The 16,990-nt window shown below is 35.7% G+C and overlaps 1 protein-coding gene across 1 annotated transcript in view; it reads left to right on the plus strand.

Moving 5' to 3' along the window:
- Positions 1-15,551, plus strand: part of LOC106877642 (adenylate cyclase type 9) — a 301,816-nt gene extending 286,265 nt beyond the window's left edge. The window contains exon 4 of the mRNA XM_052973510.1: positions 15,525-15,551. Within this exon, the coding sequence (XP_052829470.1) occupies positions 15,525-15,536 (12 nt within the window). The 3' untranslated portion in view covers positions 15,537-15,551. The remainder of the gene's footprint in view (positions 1-15,524) is intronic.
- Positions 15,552-16,990: the final 1,439 nt, after the last annotated feature.

Genomic DNA, 16,990 nt, shown 5'->3' on the forward strand with positions numbered 1-16,990 from the left:
GTGTATGTATATATATATGTATGTGTACATATATGTATATCTATGTATGTATTTGTGTGTGTATGTGTATATATATATATATATATATATATATATTTATATTCTTTAATAACTTGGTTTATTCACTTTTGTTTTGTTTGTTTTCTTGCTTTTAAAGTGTTTTCTATTGAACTTTCAGTTCAGTTGATGACAAATTTGTTTTGTTTTTTGTTTGTTTTTTCTTCTTCTTCTTCTTCTTCTTCTTCTTCTTCCTACTATGACTTCGAAATATTTTTTTTAAAGAAATCCCCCATCTCCACCACCTGAAAAACAAAAAAAACAAAAAAAATGAATTAAAAACTATACAAAATATGCAGCTGCCCTTCATAAATGTATAAATCTTCTATACTTCAGAGTGCTTTGTTGGTTTGGATGTAGTAAATACACAAAAATTAGTTGTTGAAAACTCTGTGTGAATAAAATGCAAATAAAATGAGCACTTGCAAAAGTTTTTCTTATTATTTCTTTTATTTTAATTATTGTTGATGCTTAAACTCAAATCAGTCCTAATTGTGAAAATGTGTAATCAAAGACATTCTGGTTTCTGTTTTTTTTTTGTTTTTTTTTGTTTTTTTTTTTGTCTTGCAGCTATAATATATCCAGGACTACATTATACACTATAACTTTTTTTTTCCTTTTTTCATATTGTTCGGATCCAATCTGAAAGAGATTTGGCTACAATTTTTGCAGATCCTGTGACTATAGAGAACAGTGGTTCCATACATCTTCACTGCCATGGATTCTTTTTATTTAAAGTAATTTACTCAAAGACTCTAGTATTTTGAAGGCACTGTTAACTCAACAAATGTTGAACCTTACAGTTATACCTTGCAGTTTTAAATTATGACTGATGCTCTCAGTTTAAGATATCCCTTCATTGTTTCAAGGACAATAAAATACTAGTCATTAGTTTAAGTAAAATATATATATTATATGCATTTGACTAACAGTTGCAACTAGTTCATGACCCAGAAACTGCCTGTGTATTATATATTTGTACATGGACCCACTTGCCAAATGGGGAATCACTGACATAGTGGTTCCCACATTGGCTCATATTATTTTGCTGTTAGTCTTGTTGTTGATGATGTTTTCATTTCCTTAAAGATTTGTTGGCATTCCGTCGTTTACAATGTCAAGGGTTCCAGTTGATCCGATCAACGGAACAGCTTGCTCGTGAAATTAACGTGCAAGTGGCTGAGCACTCCACAGACACGTGTACCCTTAACGTAGTTCTCAAGGATATTCAGCGTGACATAGTGTGACAAGGCTGGCTCTTTGAAATACAGGTACAACAGAAACAGGAAGTAAGAGTGAGAGAAAGTTGTGGTGGAAGAGTACAGCAGGGTTCGCCACCATCCCCTGCCAGAGCCTCGTGGAGCTTTAAATGTTTTCGCTCAATAAACACTCACAACGCCCGGTCTGGGAATCAAAACCGCAATCCTATGACCGCGAGTCTGCTGCCCTAACCACTGGGCCATTGCACCTCCACTTCTTAAACATTATTATGTTTACAACCAGGGCATAAACTTTACTGGTTCAGTTTTTATTACCATCAGTATTGTTTTAATGTCCACTTTGTTGAAGCAGATTTTTTATGGTTGGATGTCTTTCCTATTGCTAGCCTTCATTTGTTTCCAAGGTAATATTTCTGTATGGCAGGACATGTTTTCATTGAAGATTGGAAACAAAATGACACTGCTTATATGAAGACAACACTCATTTACAACCCTCACTCATTACCAAAATGAAGCGGCACACATACATATATACATCTTGTTTCAGTCATGCAACTGTGGCCAAGCTGGGTCACCATCTTAGAACTTTAGTCAAAAGAATCAACCCCCAGTACATATTTTTTTAAAGTCTCATACTTATTCTATCGGTCTCAGTCGTTAAGAAGTGATTGGAGACAAACACACACACACACATGCATATAAATATGCAACAGGCTTCATTCAGTTTCCAGCTACCAAATCCACTCACAAGGCTTTCACCAGCCCAGTGCTATAGTAGATGACACTTGTTCAAGATTCCATGCAGTGAGACTGAATCCAGAACCATGTGGTTGAGAAACAAAATTCTTACCATATATATACACACACACGCACACACACACATATATATATAAAGGGTTTTTCTCAGTTTTTGTGTGACCGTGAAATTCGTTTACAATGGTCATGTGATGTCAAGATGAGGTACATATATATACATACACATACAACAGACTTCTTTCAGTTTCTATCCACCAAATACACCTGCAGGGCTTTGGTCAGCCCAGTGGCCATAGTAGCTGTCACCCAGTGAGATTGACCCTGAACCCACTCAGATATACAGCAGACTTCTTAACCACATAGCTATGCCTGTGACTTCTCTTGCTTGTTCATTGGTACAATGTGTAGGTAAGACTCATTACTCTAAGTATTGGAAACATTGTATATTAAATGTTTGTTATCTTTTCATACTGAATTCAACTCCTCCAGTTTGGATTGGTTTGAAGTAAACAATTGTGGATAACAATTCCATTTAATTCCTGTCATCTTAAAATCAACATGATAAACAAACAAGAGTTAATCCTCTCCAGGTCTTTTGAACAGTATAAAAAGACAGAAATATGTTATTCCTGGCAGGCCATTAACAAAACATTGTGAACTCTTTGATAATTTTTTTTTCTATTCGAAAATACTATAAAATCATCAAACAACCTAATTAAGATAATACAAAAGCTTTTATCTTTATTTTCATATAAAAAGAAAAAAATATTTCTTAAAGTAAATGACAAGAAACTGAACTCCCAGAGTGTTGACCCTTTCTACAGGTTTCTTTGACACTATTCAATGCTTGAGCATTGTGAAAAGTAAATGAAATATATAACCTGATAGGAAACAGTATGTGTGCTGATGTCGCATGATAATCTAATAAACTACATCAACACTGGCTTACCAAATAATATGTAATTCAGAATCCTCAGAATCCATTTGAGGATCTGCATTGGTGAAGTGATCCAACTGAATAAAATTATATGCAAAACAACATTTAATGCTGTGTTTCCAACTTGGGTTCTCTGATACCTGAAGATTCTGCAAGAGATTATTAAGGGTTTTGTGAGAAATAATATTTTAGTCTTTTATTTATTTCGGCCATTGGGCTGTGACCAAACTGGGGTACTTCCTTGGAGTGTTTAGTTAAACAAATCAACACAGTACTTTTTTTTTTTTTTTTTCAACTCTAGCACTTTTGCTGAAAACAGTTCCACATATGTAAAGAAACCAACATTGGTGGTCAGAGGGAACATACACAAATATAAAGACCCACACGTGTGTGTGTGTGTGTGTGTGCCAAGGCATGTAGCCTTGAAGTTAGGCTGTTGCACTCACACTCTCTAAATTGTCAGTTTGACTCCCAGACTGGGTGGTACATTGTGTTGAGCAAAACACTTTATTTCATGTTGCTTCTGTACCCCTTTTGATCAGGAGGTAACATTGTCAGCAGGTTGAAATCATTTGAAGGCTAAAACGATTCAAAGTGCATTGTGACCAGCAATGTGTAACAGCATTTGATAGTCTGGTCGGTCACATAATTACATACAGGGGGTTGGACAAAATAGTGGAAAATTTCCAACAAACTTATTTTAATATGAGGTAGGACTGCCTTTGGCAGTAATTACAGCTTGAATTCTACGAGGTGTGGACTCATACAAAGTTTGAATTGTTTCCAAAGGAATTTTTGTCCATTCTTCAGCTAAAACAGTCTCCAGTTCTTGTAGTGATGATGGTGGAGAATATCGACTCCTTGTTTTTTTAAAATGCACCATAAATGTTCAATACTATTGAGATTGGGGACTATGGTGGCCAGATAAGTTGTTCGACTTCACTAGAATGTTCCTCATGCCATTCAGTAACAACTGTAGCTGTGTGAATTGGTGCATTATCATCCTGAAAGATTGCATTTTCTTCTAGAAACAGTTCCACAACAATAGGCTGAATTTGATCAGATAAAATGCTTAAATTGTTTTGACTATTAATTCTGCCATGAAGGGAAACCATTGGGCTGGCGGATTTCCAAGATATAGCCCCCAGATCATCACAGATCCTCCTCCATGTTTAACAGTTGGAAGTAGGCAGTCTGCATCAAATGCTCCTCTTGGCTGTTTCCACACGTATATTCAGCCAGTGGTCAGAAATAAAGTAAAGAATGACTCATCTGAGAAAATAACATTCTTCTACTGCTCTAGGGACCAATTCTGTAGGTTTTTACTCTTCTCTAAACGCTTTGCAACGTTTGTTTTTGAAAGTAGTGGTTTTCTGATTGCAGCCCTCCCGTGAAATCCTGCTTTGTGCAGCTCCCGGCAAACAGTTTTTGTGGAAACTGGGTTCTCGAGGTGGTCATTAAGCTCTGCAGTAATTTTGGGAGCTGTTCTTTTGTGATCCTTTCTAACAATTCACGTAAGAGTTCCTATCTGAAAGTTTTGGTTTTCTTCCAGAGTTTTGTTTTGACAAGGAAGTTTCTCCCTCTTTCTCAAAGGCTGTCATTACTTTCGAGACAGTACTTCTTGATACACCAAATATTTCGGCTGTTTTTGTTATGCTAGCGACTGCCATACGAGCACCAACAGTTTGACTTCTTTGGAAGTCCAATAGATCTGTCATTTTAATTACCTTTTTCTGATGATATCTGAAAAGAAACAGCAATTTTAGCAAAACATATTAAGCAACACTAAAAATAAATCAAAAGACATAAAAATAAACAAGCTTTTGACGGTTTTATAGGTATTTCAAAATTATTTTGTCAACCCTGTTTATGTATATATATATATATAGGATGCAGTGAATAAACTGTCATCTAAACTATACAGAGATGAAAATAACACTGACATCTCATTTTAACAGATATATTTACCAAAATTACATTGAAATAGCTTGAAGGACAAACAAGTAAATTTATTCAATTAAATCACCATTGGCTTGAACCACAACATCAAGGTGACTTCAAAATTTCCTACAACTCTTCTGGACAGTCTCCTTGTTTAAGTTGGTGAACGCTTCCATAATCCTTGTCATCAGTCTATCTTTGGTATTACAAGAAGTTTTGGTCGCTTGCTCAACTGCGCCCCACACACATAATAATCAAGGGGGTTGCAGTCTGGAGAGTTAGGTGGCCAGATGTTAGGGGGTGATGTGGTCGCAGAAATTGTCTGACAGCCATGACTGGGTTCTCCTGCTTGTGTGGCATGGTGCAGAGTCCTGTTGCCAGACATAGGGTCTTCCAGCAGTCACCCTCTTGATCCAGGGCAGCACTACCTCCTCCAAGCACTTGATGTAGGCCTCTGTGTTGAGTCTGAGACTGTGTGGGAAGATGAATGGAGGCATAGCATCACCATCACTAGTGATCACTCCAAACACTATGGCGTTGACTGAATGTTTGATTTTTATCATTCTCGGTACATGTCCTGAGATCACACTGTCCTCAGATTGACACCTAAACACTCTGAAATGGTCATATTGGAGCTTCCAGCACAAATGCCAAGCAGTACAGCATGTCATTTCCAAATTTCTGGCAGAGTGAATTGTATCATGCTGCTGTTTTTCTTACAGATGGTTCCCACCTGACCCTACTATACTGTGTAATCAACAAAATCAAAAACAAACAATGCACATACACAAAATTAGAAATATGAAATGGCAAAAATTTACCCACTGCTCCCTCTGTGTGTGTGTGTGTGTATATATATATATATATATATATATATACACACACACACACATACACGTGCCAGGATTCCATATGATTTCTGTATATCAAATTCACCCAGAAGGCATTGGTCTGTCTGGGATTATTGTAGAAAATACTTGCCCAAGATGCCAAGCTATGAGACTGAACCCAAAGTTATGTAGTTGTGAAGCAAGTTTCTTAACCACACCCAGGCCTATTATATACAATTATGTTTTTAATCATTTTTGGATTCATTTCTATATTTGTAATTTCATTATACCTGCCTGGCATATTCCCTAATGTTAAAAAATCTTGGCATTTGTAGGTAATAAGGTAAATCCTATGGGAGAAATGATTTTATTAGGTCAAAAAGGTATATAAATGAAAAGGTAAAGGGGTGGGGGGAGCCTCTAATCAGGCAGGGACAACTTTTTTTAGGAGGAGGCCAGTTGAGGCTATCATCAGGCAGGCTGCACTAGCAAAAGATTTCAAGGTATCTTTTTTTAGGTGCGCCATTCAGGAAGTCCTTCAAACCACAGTTTGCCCATGACTGCTATATATAGTCATGTCATGTTAAAAGTCCCTTTTAAATCTCAGCCATTACCTCTTAAAAAGGGAAAGTCACTTTAGATAATGTAAATTTATCTAGATAAACTTATGTATAAAACTATACATAATGATCACAGCAGGGATTAAACAACAAGATTACAACTATAGCAGTATTTGATGTGGTATTTAAATCACTAAACTTACAGCAGTAAATCTAATTACTTGCAGCAACAGATCTATTTATTTTTAAATGTTATTCTCATATATCGATTACATAAAAATCAGTGGTTGGTGATGAAAACAATGATACGAGCTAGCTGTTCAGGAGTTTTATAAATATGAACATTTTAAAAACAATGAACAGTATTAGGACAAAATAAAAAATAATAATAATAGACCAGATAAAAATTAATCATACTCTTGGATGTGCCAATCCACACAAGCATGGAAATTGAGGCTAATCCACTAGATATTGTTGTCAAGGACAGCCAAGTCAGGAAAGGAAATGCCACTTAATCGAAGTATCAATCTCAGCAGTTGATATCGTATCTGTCAAAGACATAAAGAAATTATCCAAAAATAAAACGTTAATTGAGGTAACCAGCATGTGGGAACAGAAAACAGAAATAGCATCTACTATAAAAGGTGTCTTGCAATTTGATTAAAAATAAATGGACAGATTCATATTCAGACTCCAAGACTTACAAATATGTGCAGCATAGAGAAAATAGCAGTGGATGTATGCCTGAGTAATAGAAAACTTCACTCAACAATCATGCAGTCTTGAGTTTGATCTTCTTGTGTGTCATCCATGACAAATATCTTTTACTGTTCATCCAGTTAACCCATGCCTAGCAAATGAAATTGTGCATATAGAAACTGAGTGGAAGCCTATAATTCAACAATCTGGTCTTATCTGCAATGTTGATCTCTGAATCATTGCCCCCTTTTTAAAGAATGATAAGTGCAGTGGTGGTGGAAAATTATATGTAGTTGAGATGGTCCAACATGGATTTGCTTAAAACTTGGAATCTCAATAACCACCAGGTCATACAAGAGCTGTGTTCTGTTGTTCGTTCAGAAACAAAATGTGTGGCAGTACAGGACTGACAGACCAGTTGTTCAGTTTGAGGATCTTTTTATGCCACAAAGTTGGGAAGTGAAAGAAAGAGACAGAGTGGTAAATAGTAACAGCAGCAGGTTCTGGAAGCTGCTGTTCTAACAGTATCACCAGTCGAAGTTCTGGAAATAGTAGAGGATTTCACCTTGTCTTCAGTATCAAACATGAATGATGCCAAAAATCTATTCTTCCAGTGACACTACCTGATCCCTGCAAAAAAAATGGATAACAGATGAAGGTTTGTGAAGACTGGCAGATCAACACAGATGTAACAAAAAAAAAAAAAAAGGTCTCAACCAAAAGGTATCTAGGACATTTGAAGAAAACCTTGCAATCTATGACACTAGAAGTGGAACCTTGTCCATGACATTGGTCTCATTCGTCTTGGAAAATAATTATAAACTATTAAATCTAATGTTTGAGCTGGAGAATATCCCCTTCAACAACAAATAATTTGAATGAGTATGAGATGGAGTACAAGGACCAAGTGCCCTCAAACATTATATTTTAGTGAAGACCATATTAGAGGTCTGTAAACAGATGTTTCCTCAGAGGATGCTGTCCCAGCAAGGCTCAAAAGACACAAGAAATGCTCTTGGATGCTTTTAAGTACAGCTGTAATCATTTATTGCTGTAAAAAGTGGCACTAAGGTAAAATCATAGGATACCCTTAACTGACCTAGTTGATGGGTTCTTGCCCGTCTATGGATATATGGAGCTACCCCATGTTTCATGTTATATTTATGTGATTTTTTAAAAACATGGAATTATATTATTTTGATTTCTTTAATTTATATCAAATTTTTAATATGTTCATTGTATAATGTCTTTAAGCCTCCACTTGCATTTATAACTTTTATTTGTCCATTCTTAGACATTTGAAACCCTAAGTCAACACTTTTCTGTTGTATGTTTGAATGGATCTTTGATGACATATAAAGAAAATGTTATTGTCATCATTGTTAGTGTTGTTGTTCCATTGCTCTTTTCACTGTTGTTGTTTGCTATAGATGCACGTGTTTACATACAGTCTACTTGAACAGTGATCTTTTTCGAAAGTGACATGATGGAAATGAATACCAATAAAAGAGTCTCAATATTAAAGAAGTGTGGTAATAGGTGAATGTGTAAAGTAGTCTTCAGTTGTAATTCATCTGTTTATTGTTTAACAATTAACAAAGGATGCTACCATTCCAAGGAAAGAAAGCAAAGTGACATTGAAAAATAGTGTCTATAGCAAAAACTGTGTTCTCAGAAAGAAGCTAGAAATGTATGTGAAAATAGTCTGTGCATGGTAGTTTTAATGTTGACATTTCTTTTTACAACCTAGCATTTTGACAGCCGTAATTGTAGAAATTGTCAAGCATACTCCACTGCATATATCATTAAGTCCCTGACATTCAGATTACCAGCCAAGTTCTCTACCTTCTGTTTTTAGATCTGGTCTGTTGAGTCCCAAAACAAATCTGACAGGGCAGATCCGTGGTGACATCGTCACTTGAAAATTCAGTGCTTATTGAATAATTTGATTGGCCAGATTTTTGTTGAAATCATTACTTAGTTGAAAGATCCCGTCTATTTACACACACAAACTTGCAAAGGAAATAGCTGGATTTCATATTGAGGTCTGCTATTAATATTCCACCATTGGAGAGTTAGTTGTGTAGCAATGAGTAAATTATGATGTAAGTGTAGCAGGTTCGTTTTGTCTGTATGCATTTGAAATTCTATGTCTACATTATCTCCCTATTGTATATATGAATGGATCTTTGATGGCAATAGAGATTGTTATTCCTGTTACTGTCATTGATGCTGCTGCTGCTGACATTGTTGTTTGATGCGGAAGCTCACATTTAAAAGTCCTGGAATAGATATATTTCAAGATTGACCTGAAGGAAAGAATTACCAACATAAGAGGTCTTTGACTTATTTAAGGCTTGACATCATATTGTTCTTTGACTGCATATATTTCTACCAAATGGCCTTTATAACTTTTTTTTTATTTCAAAATGATTGCATGAATGGCTGGAAGGAGAGGTATGTGCCACAATGGTAGTATCACTGGCAAAACAAATTTTAACACTACCCAAGAATTTGCTGACATGGAAACAGATTTACAAAGAACAAATGCGTGATCGCTACCAGCGTCGCCTTCCTGGCACTTGTGCCAGTGACTTGTGAAAAGACGTTTGAGAGAGGTCATTGCCAGTGCTGCTGGACTGGCTCCTGTGCAGGTGGCACGTAAATACACCTGACTGGCCTTCGTGCCAGTGGAACGTAAAAGCACCCACTACACGCTCAAAGTGGTTGGCATTAAGAAGGACATCCAGCTGTAGAAACTCTGCCAAATCAGATTGGAGCCTGGTGTAGCCATCTGGTTCACCAGTCCTCAGTCAAATCGTCCAACCCATGCTAGCATGGAAAGCAAACTTTAAACGATGATGATGAAATGAGACAAACAAACTCAAGACTCTCCCAGATTCTATGATACAAAGTTCTTGTTTTAAAGTGATCTAAATTCAAATATTTCAGCAAAATTTGTTAATTTATATTCCAAACATCAGCTTAATAATGACAATGTTAATTTACTAAAGCTAATGTATTTTTAAAGAAGTATGGTAATGAATTGGTTAAACAAAATGACAAGTGTGTAAGCAGAAACTTGTACAGTTTAACACAAAAGCAAATAGTACAGAAAATGCTATGTTAAACAGGAAGAACAATAAGAGCATTTCAATTTTTGCTAATATTGTCGATAATATGGAATTCCTTTATATGAGTCAGCTCCATATGGATGAGGTACCTCAAGAAAAAAACAGTGTCTGTTTGACACACAGCCCAACTTTTTTTTTTTTAATTTTTATGCACCAGCATGACCGCAGCCACTTGGCTGAAACACATAAATAAAAAAAAAAAAAAAAAAAAAAAAAAAAAAAAAAAAAAAAGTTAGTTTTTCATGCTAATTATGAAAATTGCATTTTTTTGTTTTTTTTTTTGAGAAATTTATGTTCATGGACAAATCCAGAAAGTCTAGTTTGTAGAAAGTGATCAGAGCAGACGACAATGAGAGTTGTTCTTCCAAGGAGGATAACTCCTTGCCTCTATATGTGCAGGTTGTACTTATTTGTTTATTTTACTAAATTTCAAAATTGTTTTTGTATATTGTATTACCTCCCCTTCCATGTCTATATCATGTGTTTGTGTGTATGCACATGCATATGTATGACCATTCACATATATCACCTTTTACCTTACCTTTTCCTTTGTCTCAGTCATGCAGGGGTACTACCTTGAGTCAAAGAAATCCACCCCAGTGTTTATTTTATTTTTTTAAGTCTGGTACTTATTCTATTGGTCTCTTTTGCTGAACCACTTACTTAGAGGAATACAAATAAACCTACATCAGCAGAGTGGGACAAACACACACAAACATATATATATTAATATCATCATCCTCATCATGATCATTGTTTAACGTCCATTGGCATTGGTTGGATGGTTTGGCAGGAGTTGGCTAGACAGAGGCCTGCAGCAGATTTCTGTGTCTGTTTTGGCAGTTTTTACAGTTCAATGCCCTTCCTAACACCAACTACACAGCAGAGTGGACTGAGTTCTTTTTAAGTACCACCAGTACAGGCATGGTCGGTTTTGGAATGTTTTTTTTACAGTTGGATGCCCTTCAAAATACCAACCACTTTAAAGTGTGGACTGGATGCCTTACACATGGCACCAGTACCAGTAGGGTCACCAAGTAACTTACAAGACAAGGAATTTCGAGAGGGTTAGGAGCATTAGAGGAGGTCATCTTTTGTCAGATGGTAAACAGTTAGAGTGTAACTGAGGCAGAAACAGGTGTCATGCTGTAGAGGAGATATTGGTCAGTCCAGGGCAGATAGAAACTGAGTGGAAGCCTATAATTCAACAATCTGGTCTTATCTGCAATGTTGATCTCTGAATCATTGCCCCCTTTTTAAAGGGTGATAAGTGCAGTGGTGGTGGAAAATTATATGTAGTTGAGATGGTCCAACATGGATTTACATAAATCTTTGAATCTCAATAACCACCAGGTCATACAAGAGCTGTGTTCTGTTGTTGGTTCAGAAACAAAATGAGTGAAGACACTTGTCCAAGGTTCCACAAAGTGGCATACAGTTGGGAGGCAAACTTCTTACTACAGATCCACACCTGTGCCTATTGTATTACTCTTTTTATGTCATGTTTTGCATTGTACATCTGAACAATATTATTGTTGTTGTTGTTGTTGTTGTTCTCCCAATTTAAGATAATCTATACAACATTCATTCCTTTCTGCTTGCACTTATTCAAAGTATTGCTAACTTCCAGGATCATGTTAAACAGATAGGCTGGACCTGGCTAGCAGCTCAGTCGATCATGAGTGACACCATTCCACGTTCCTTTGCACAAGAAGGACAGGCAGATTATGTCTATTTGGTTGCCAAAGCAAAAGAGGTTGCATGAATATGCATGTTTGACAATCATCAGAGGGTTGATGGCAAGCATATTTTCCTCTTCAGTGACTTCATCAGTTCATCAACTTCAGTTTGATGAGGGGAGGGGTGCAAGATGATGTTCTTTAGTGAATTTTCTGGATTCTGGAAAGTAGGGTGAGAGTGGCAATTAAGGCCTTAATGAAAGGGCTTAGTCACATCATGTGAGTGGACAGAACTATATCTGGGAGAAGCTATAGGCCCTTGGCAGCAAAAATCTATGGAATTCACTGATTATCTCCAAGTGGAAGATCCTTATTGGGGAATTTCATGTTTTTCTGTTTTGCCATTTATCCTTGTAGTATATTGTTAGCTTGAAAACCATTTTTTATATTTCACTTAACTAGCTAACTAGTTAACAGATTAACTGTTAAATTTTTTGATCAATCAATAATTAAAAGAATTTTTTTAGAGAGTATCTTTAGAAATGGATGAAGATTTTAACTTTAGCTTCCTTAACAATCCCCCTCAAACCATTTCTTGTTCTATGATACCAAATGACCTGTTTTTTAAAGTGATCTAAATTAAAAACTTGCATCAAAATTTCACATCAATTTATGTTTTAAAAGCTAGCTTAATAAATGACAAAGTTATTTTGCTAAATTCTTCATCATTGTCAAAATTAATTGAAACAAAAGCAATGCATTTCACCAGAAATTTGGCAACAAAACGGTTAACCTCTTTGATACCAAAGCTCCTGAAACCACCCCTCTTTCCATGATACAAACTTCCTGTTTTAAAATAATCGATCTAAATGAAAATCTTCCATCAGAATTTCATGCTAAGTTATGTTCCAAACAACTGCTTAATAACAAAAAAGTTATTTTACTGAATTATTTATTATTTTTCAAAATTAATTGAAACAAAAACTCTACCAGTCTAGTGCTCTTTAACCCTTTTGTTACCATATTTCAATAGGAATACGGTAACAAAAAGTTACAGTGTTGTGGTTTGTCATACTCAGTACAACATCAGACAAAATTTGTTCTCCCACAAACTTTGTGATAGAACTAGCACAGACAAGGACATATTATTGATATGATCACCAATTGTATCAAAAGAATTTTGATGAACCAGTTACTTGATGGATCAAACAATTGATTGGTCAATCAGTTAACGAGTTTTATCTTTTATCTATTTTTTTTCTTATACTTGAACTGCAGCCATGCTGGAGCACTACCTGGAAGAGTTTTAGTCAAATAAATTTATCATAATTTTTAAACCTGGTACATTTTCTGTCAGTCTCTTATGCTAAATTGCTAAAAACAAACCAACATAGGTTTTGGTGGAGGACAGACACTAAGACACACATACACATACAATAGGTTTCACTCAGTTTCCATTTACCAGATTAATTCAAAGCCATGATTGGTCTGAGGCTATAGTAGGAGATGCTTGCTCAAGATGCCACACAGTAGGACAAGAAGCAAACTCCTTACCACACAGCCACACCTGCTCCTATTATTATCAGTTGACTGATAAAAATGAAATGTAACCAGTGTGTGTGCTTTTATTGGCAAAACAACTCTCTCAAAACACAATAGTGTTTGTTTCAAAACAATTTCACATCAGAAATCTTGCAAAACAAATAAGAAAATGAAATGTTTTGCTTCATTTTACTCAAATATGAAATAAAGTATCTGTATTCCCTGTTTAATTATAATTAGTACAGGTACTATACCAAATTTCAGAACCTCATAATCAACACTAATTTATGAGCAGGAACTTCAAATTCCCATGGCTGCCAAACCAGTTTATTGGTATCTTGCAAAGACTTGTAACTTACACAGTACAGTATTAATAAACTTGGGTATAAGCGGCATCAGATGTTGTGTGCAAGAGAAAAGACTGTACTGGTTTGATCATGTGATGCATCTGATGAAGAGCAGCTGCATAAAAAAGTACTGAGCTCTAATTGTGGAGGGTGCCTGTGGAAGGGGTAGACCCAGGAATACATGGGATGAAGTGATGAGAAAGGATCTTCGGATGCTGGGCCTCACCGAGGAAATGACAAGAGACCAGATGTGGTGATTTGCTGTACTAGATAAAACACAACAAGCTAAGTAAAATCGCTGTCTTCCACATGTACAGATTTATCCTTTCAGGTGCTGATGTTACTTAAAAAGCATCTGTGCTGGTGCTGCATTAAAGCACCTATGCCAGTGTTGCATAAATGCACATGTGCCAGGGGCACATAAAAAGCACCCAGTACACTGTTGACATTAGGAAGGGCATCCAGCTGTAGAACCATGCCACAGCAGACAGTTGGAATCTGGACACTTACCTGCTAGACAGCTCCTTGTCAAACTGTCCAATCCATGCCAGTGGACATTAGATGATGATGGTGTATCATTTATACTAATGTACAAGTTACTCTGTATTCCATTTGCTTATTTAAGTAAATTTAATATTGGTTTAATTTAGAGTGTGTTGATCAAGGTGACCACCCATGGCTTGGAAATAAAATCAATAATCTAGAAAATCTGTGGAACCAAGTCTCTTGGAAATCGATGTTGTACATGTATAAGCAGTTTATAGTAGCTTAGTCAAGACATTAATTATGCTAATGAGTCTAGCTGAATATAGGTGCCAATAGCATTTAACAATAAAATGAGAGCTAATACTGGTTTCTAGAAAAAGGTAGCATTAGTAATAAATTTGGGGTCATGAATATAGTTGACATCCTGACCCCCAATATTTGACAGGTACCCTAAAAGAGTGGAAAGATGAATCCAAACTCGGTGGTATTTGAATATAAAAGTTGTGACTAAATGCAGCAAGAAGCTTTGACAATCAACAGACTTTGCTGATCCAATACTCTTTAACTTTTTTGTTGTCTTATTTCTGTTGAAATATACTGCATTAGTTTCAGTTAATTCTTGAAATAAATAAATCAGTATTCTTTTACTTGTTTCAGTCGTTTGACTGTGGCCATGCTGGAGCATCACCTTTAGTCGAGCAAATCAACCCCAGGACTTATTCTTGTAAGTCTAATACTTATTCTATCGGTCCCTTTTGCCGAACCGCTAAGTTACGGGGACCTAAACACACCAGCATCGGTTGTCAAGTGATGTTGGGGGGACAAACACAGACTCACAAACATATACACACACATACATATATATATATATATACATATATACGACGGGCTTCTTTCAGTTTCCATCTACCAAATCCGCTCACAAGGCTTTGGTTGGCTCGAGGCTATAGTAGAAGACACTTGCCCAAGGTGCCATGCAGTGGGAATGAACCCGGAACCATGTGGCTGGTAAGCAACCTACTTACCACACAGCCACTCCTAACTTTGTGATTATTAAACTGGTGTTTGGAACATAAATTAACATGGAATTTTGATGGAAGATTTTGATTTAAATCACTTTAAAATGGAATGTTTGTATCACAGAACCAGGGGTAGTTTCAAACAGGTTAATATCAAATGGGTTAAGCAAACTAAAGTTAAAAAGTTCATCTATTTCTAATGATATTTTTTTCAAAAAAATAAAAAATAAAAGAAAATATATGAATTTGCAAAAGTATTTCGCAATCCAGCAGAAGCTTGCTTGGAAATGGTGTAACTTTCTTTCTCTTTAAACAAGGTAAATAAATAATGAACGAAGTCTGTGATAAGCAGTTTGGAAAAAGGACAAGAACATCAATGATTCAGACAAGATGGTACCTTATAAAGATGGAAAAGAGAAGAAATTTAAAATAAGAAAGAAAGAAAAGTGATGGAGGAGATACAGAGAAAAAGTTCCACACATGTTCTTCAGAAAAAGTAAATTATGGTGGGTTGATTAACCTATCTTTAAAGATGTCATTTCTTCTGAAGACAAAGAGCCATCTTTGCAGTCATTCTTTGCCAATACTGTTAAGAAATCTACTTGTTATTTAAATGCACAAATTAAAAGTTATGGGATACAAACATGTTCTAAGGAAATTAAGAATGGAATGGAAGATGTCCAAGACTCAATAAATCAATATATCTTTCTTAACTTAGTTTTTTTTTCTTTGGTGTTTGTTTATTTGTTTGTTTTTCTCTCTTTTAAAATGTGTACATATATTATATAAAACTAGCTGTTGTTGTTTAGTCTCAAACCAACTTTGATTGAACAGACCTATGATCAAAGATTTTCCAACTCTGACCACCCAGTCTTGTTTTCAGGTATAGTGTATTTATGCAAGTTTGCTTCCCAACAATGTGATTTCGGCTTCATTCCTACAATATGGCACCTTGAGTAAGTATCTTCTTCAAATATAGCACCTAAGCTGATTCAATGCCTTATGAGTGGATTTAGAAATTGCAAGAAGCCCATTGTAAGTATCTAGATGTGTGTGTCTGTGTAGAAGTGAATATTGATATTCTATGCATATGCATGTGTCTGTATATAGAGACAATTATGCAAATAAATAAATCAGCTTGGGTTTGATACACAGAATATATAGACACATGTATACATGTAGATAGAAAGAAAGTAAAGACTGAAAATTGCAAGATAATCAATATTCTAATGAAAATATGTAGATATTTATATATTAGCAGAGTAAAAAACTTACACAAAGTACAAAAGACAAAAAATTAACCATAACCTTAACCCTAACACTAGCCCTGACCTTAAACCTAACACTAACCCTAATCCTAAACCTAAACCTAACTCTAACACTAATCCTAACCCTAAACCAAAACCTAACCCTCACCTTAGCCCTAGCACTATCCCCATCCTTAGCCCTAGCCTTAAACCTAACACTAACTATATCTCTAACAACCCCAAACCTAACACTTAATCCTAACCCTAATCCTTATCCCTAACCCTAACACTAAGCCCAACCATACCTCTAGTCCAAGCCCTAGTCCTAACATTAAACATAACTTTAAACCTAATCCTAACCCTTAACCTTAACCCTAAACCTAATGCTAAACCTTAATCCTTAACCTTAACCCTAACCCTTAAACCTAACCCTAAACATAATCATGGCAAAATTGAAAGAAATCTTTCATATACACACACATATATATGTGTGTGTATATATATATATATATATATATATATATATATATATATAT

This window comes from Octopus bimaculoides, chromosome 16 (assembly GCF_001194135.2).
Source record: "Octopus bimaculoides isolate UCB-OBI-ISO-001 chromosome 16, ASM119413v2, whole genome shotgun sequence".
Taxonomy (NCBI): domain Eukaryota; kingdom Metazoa; phylum Mollusca; class Cephalopoda; order Octopoda; family Octopodidae; genus Octopus; species Octopus bimaculoides.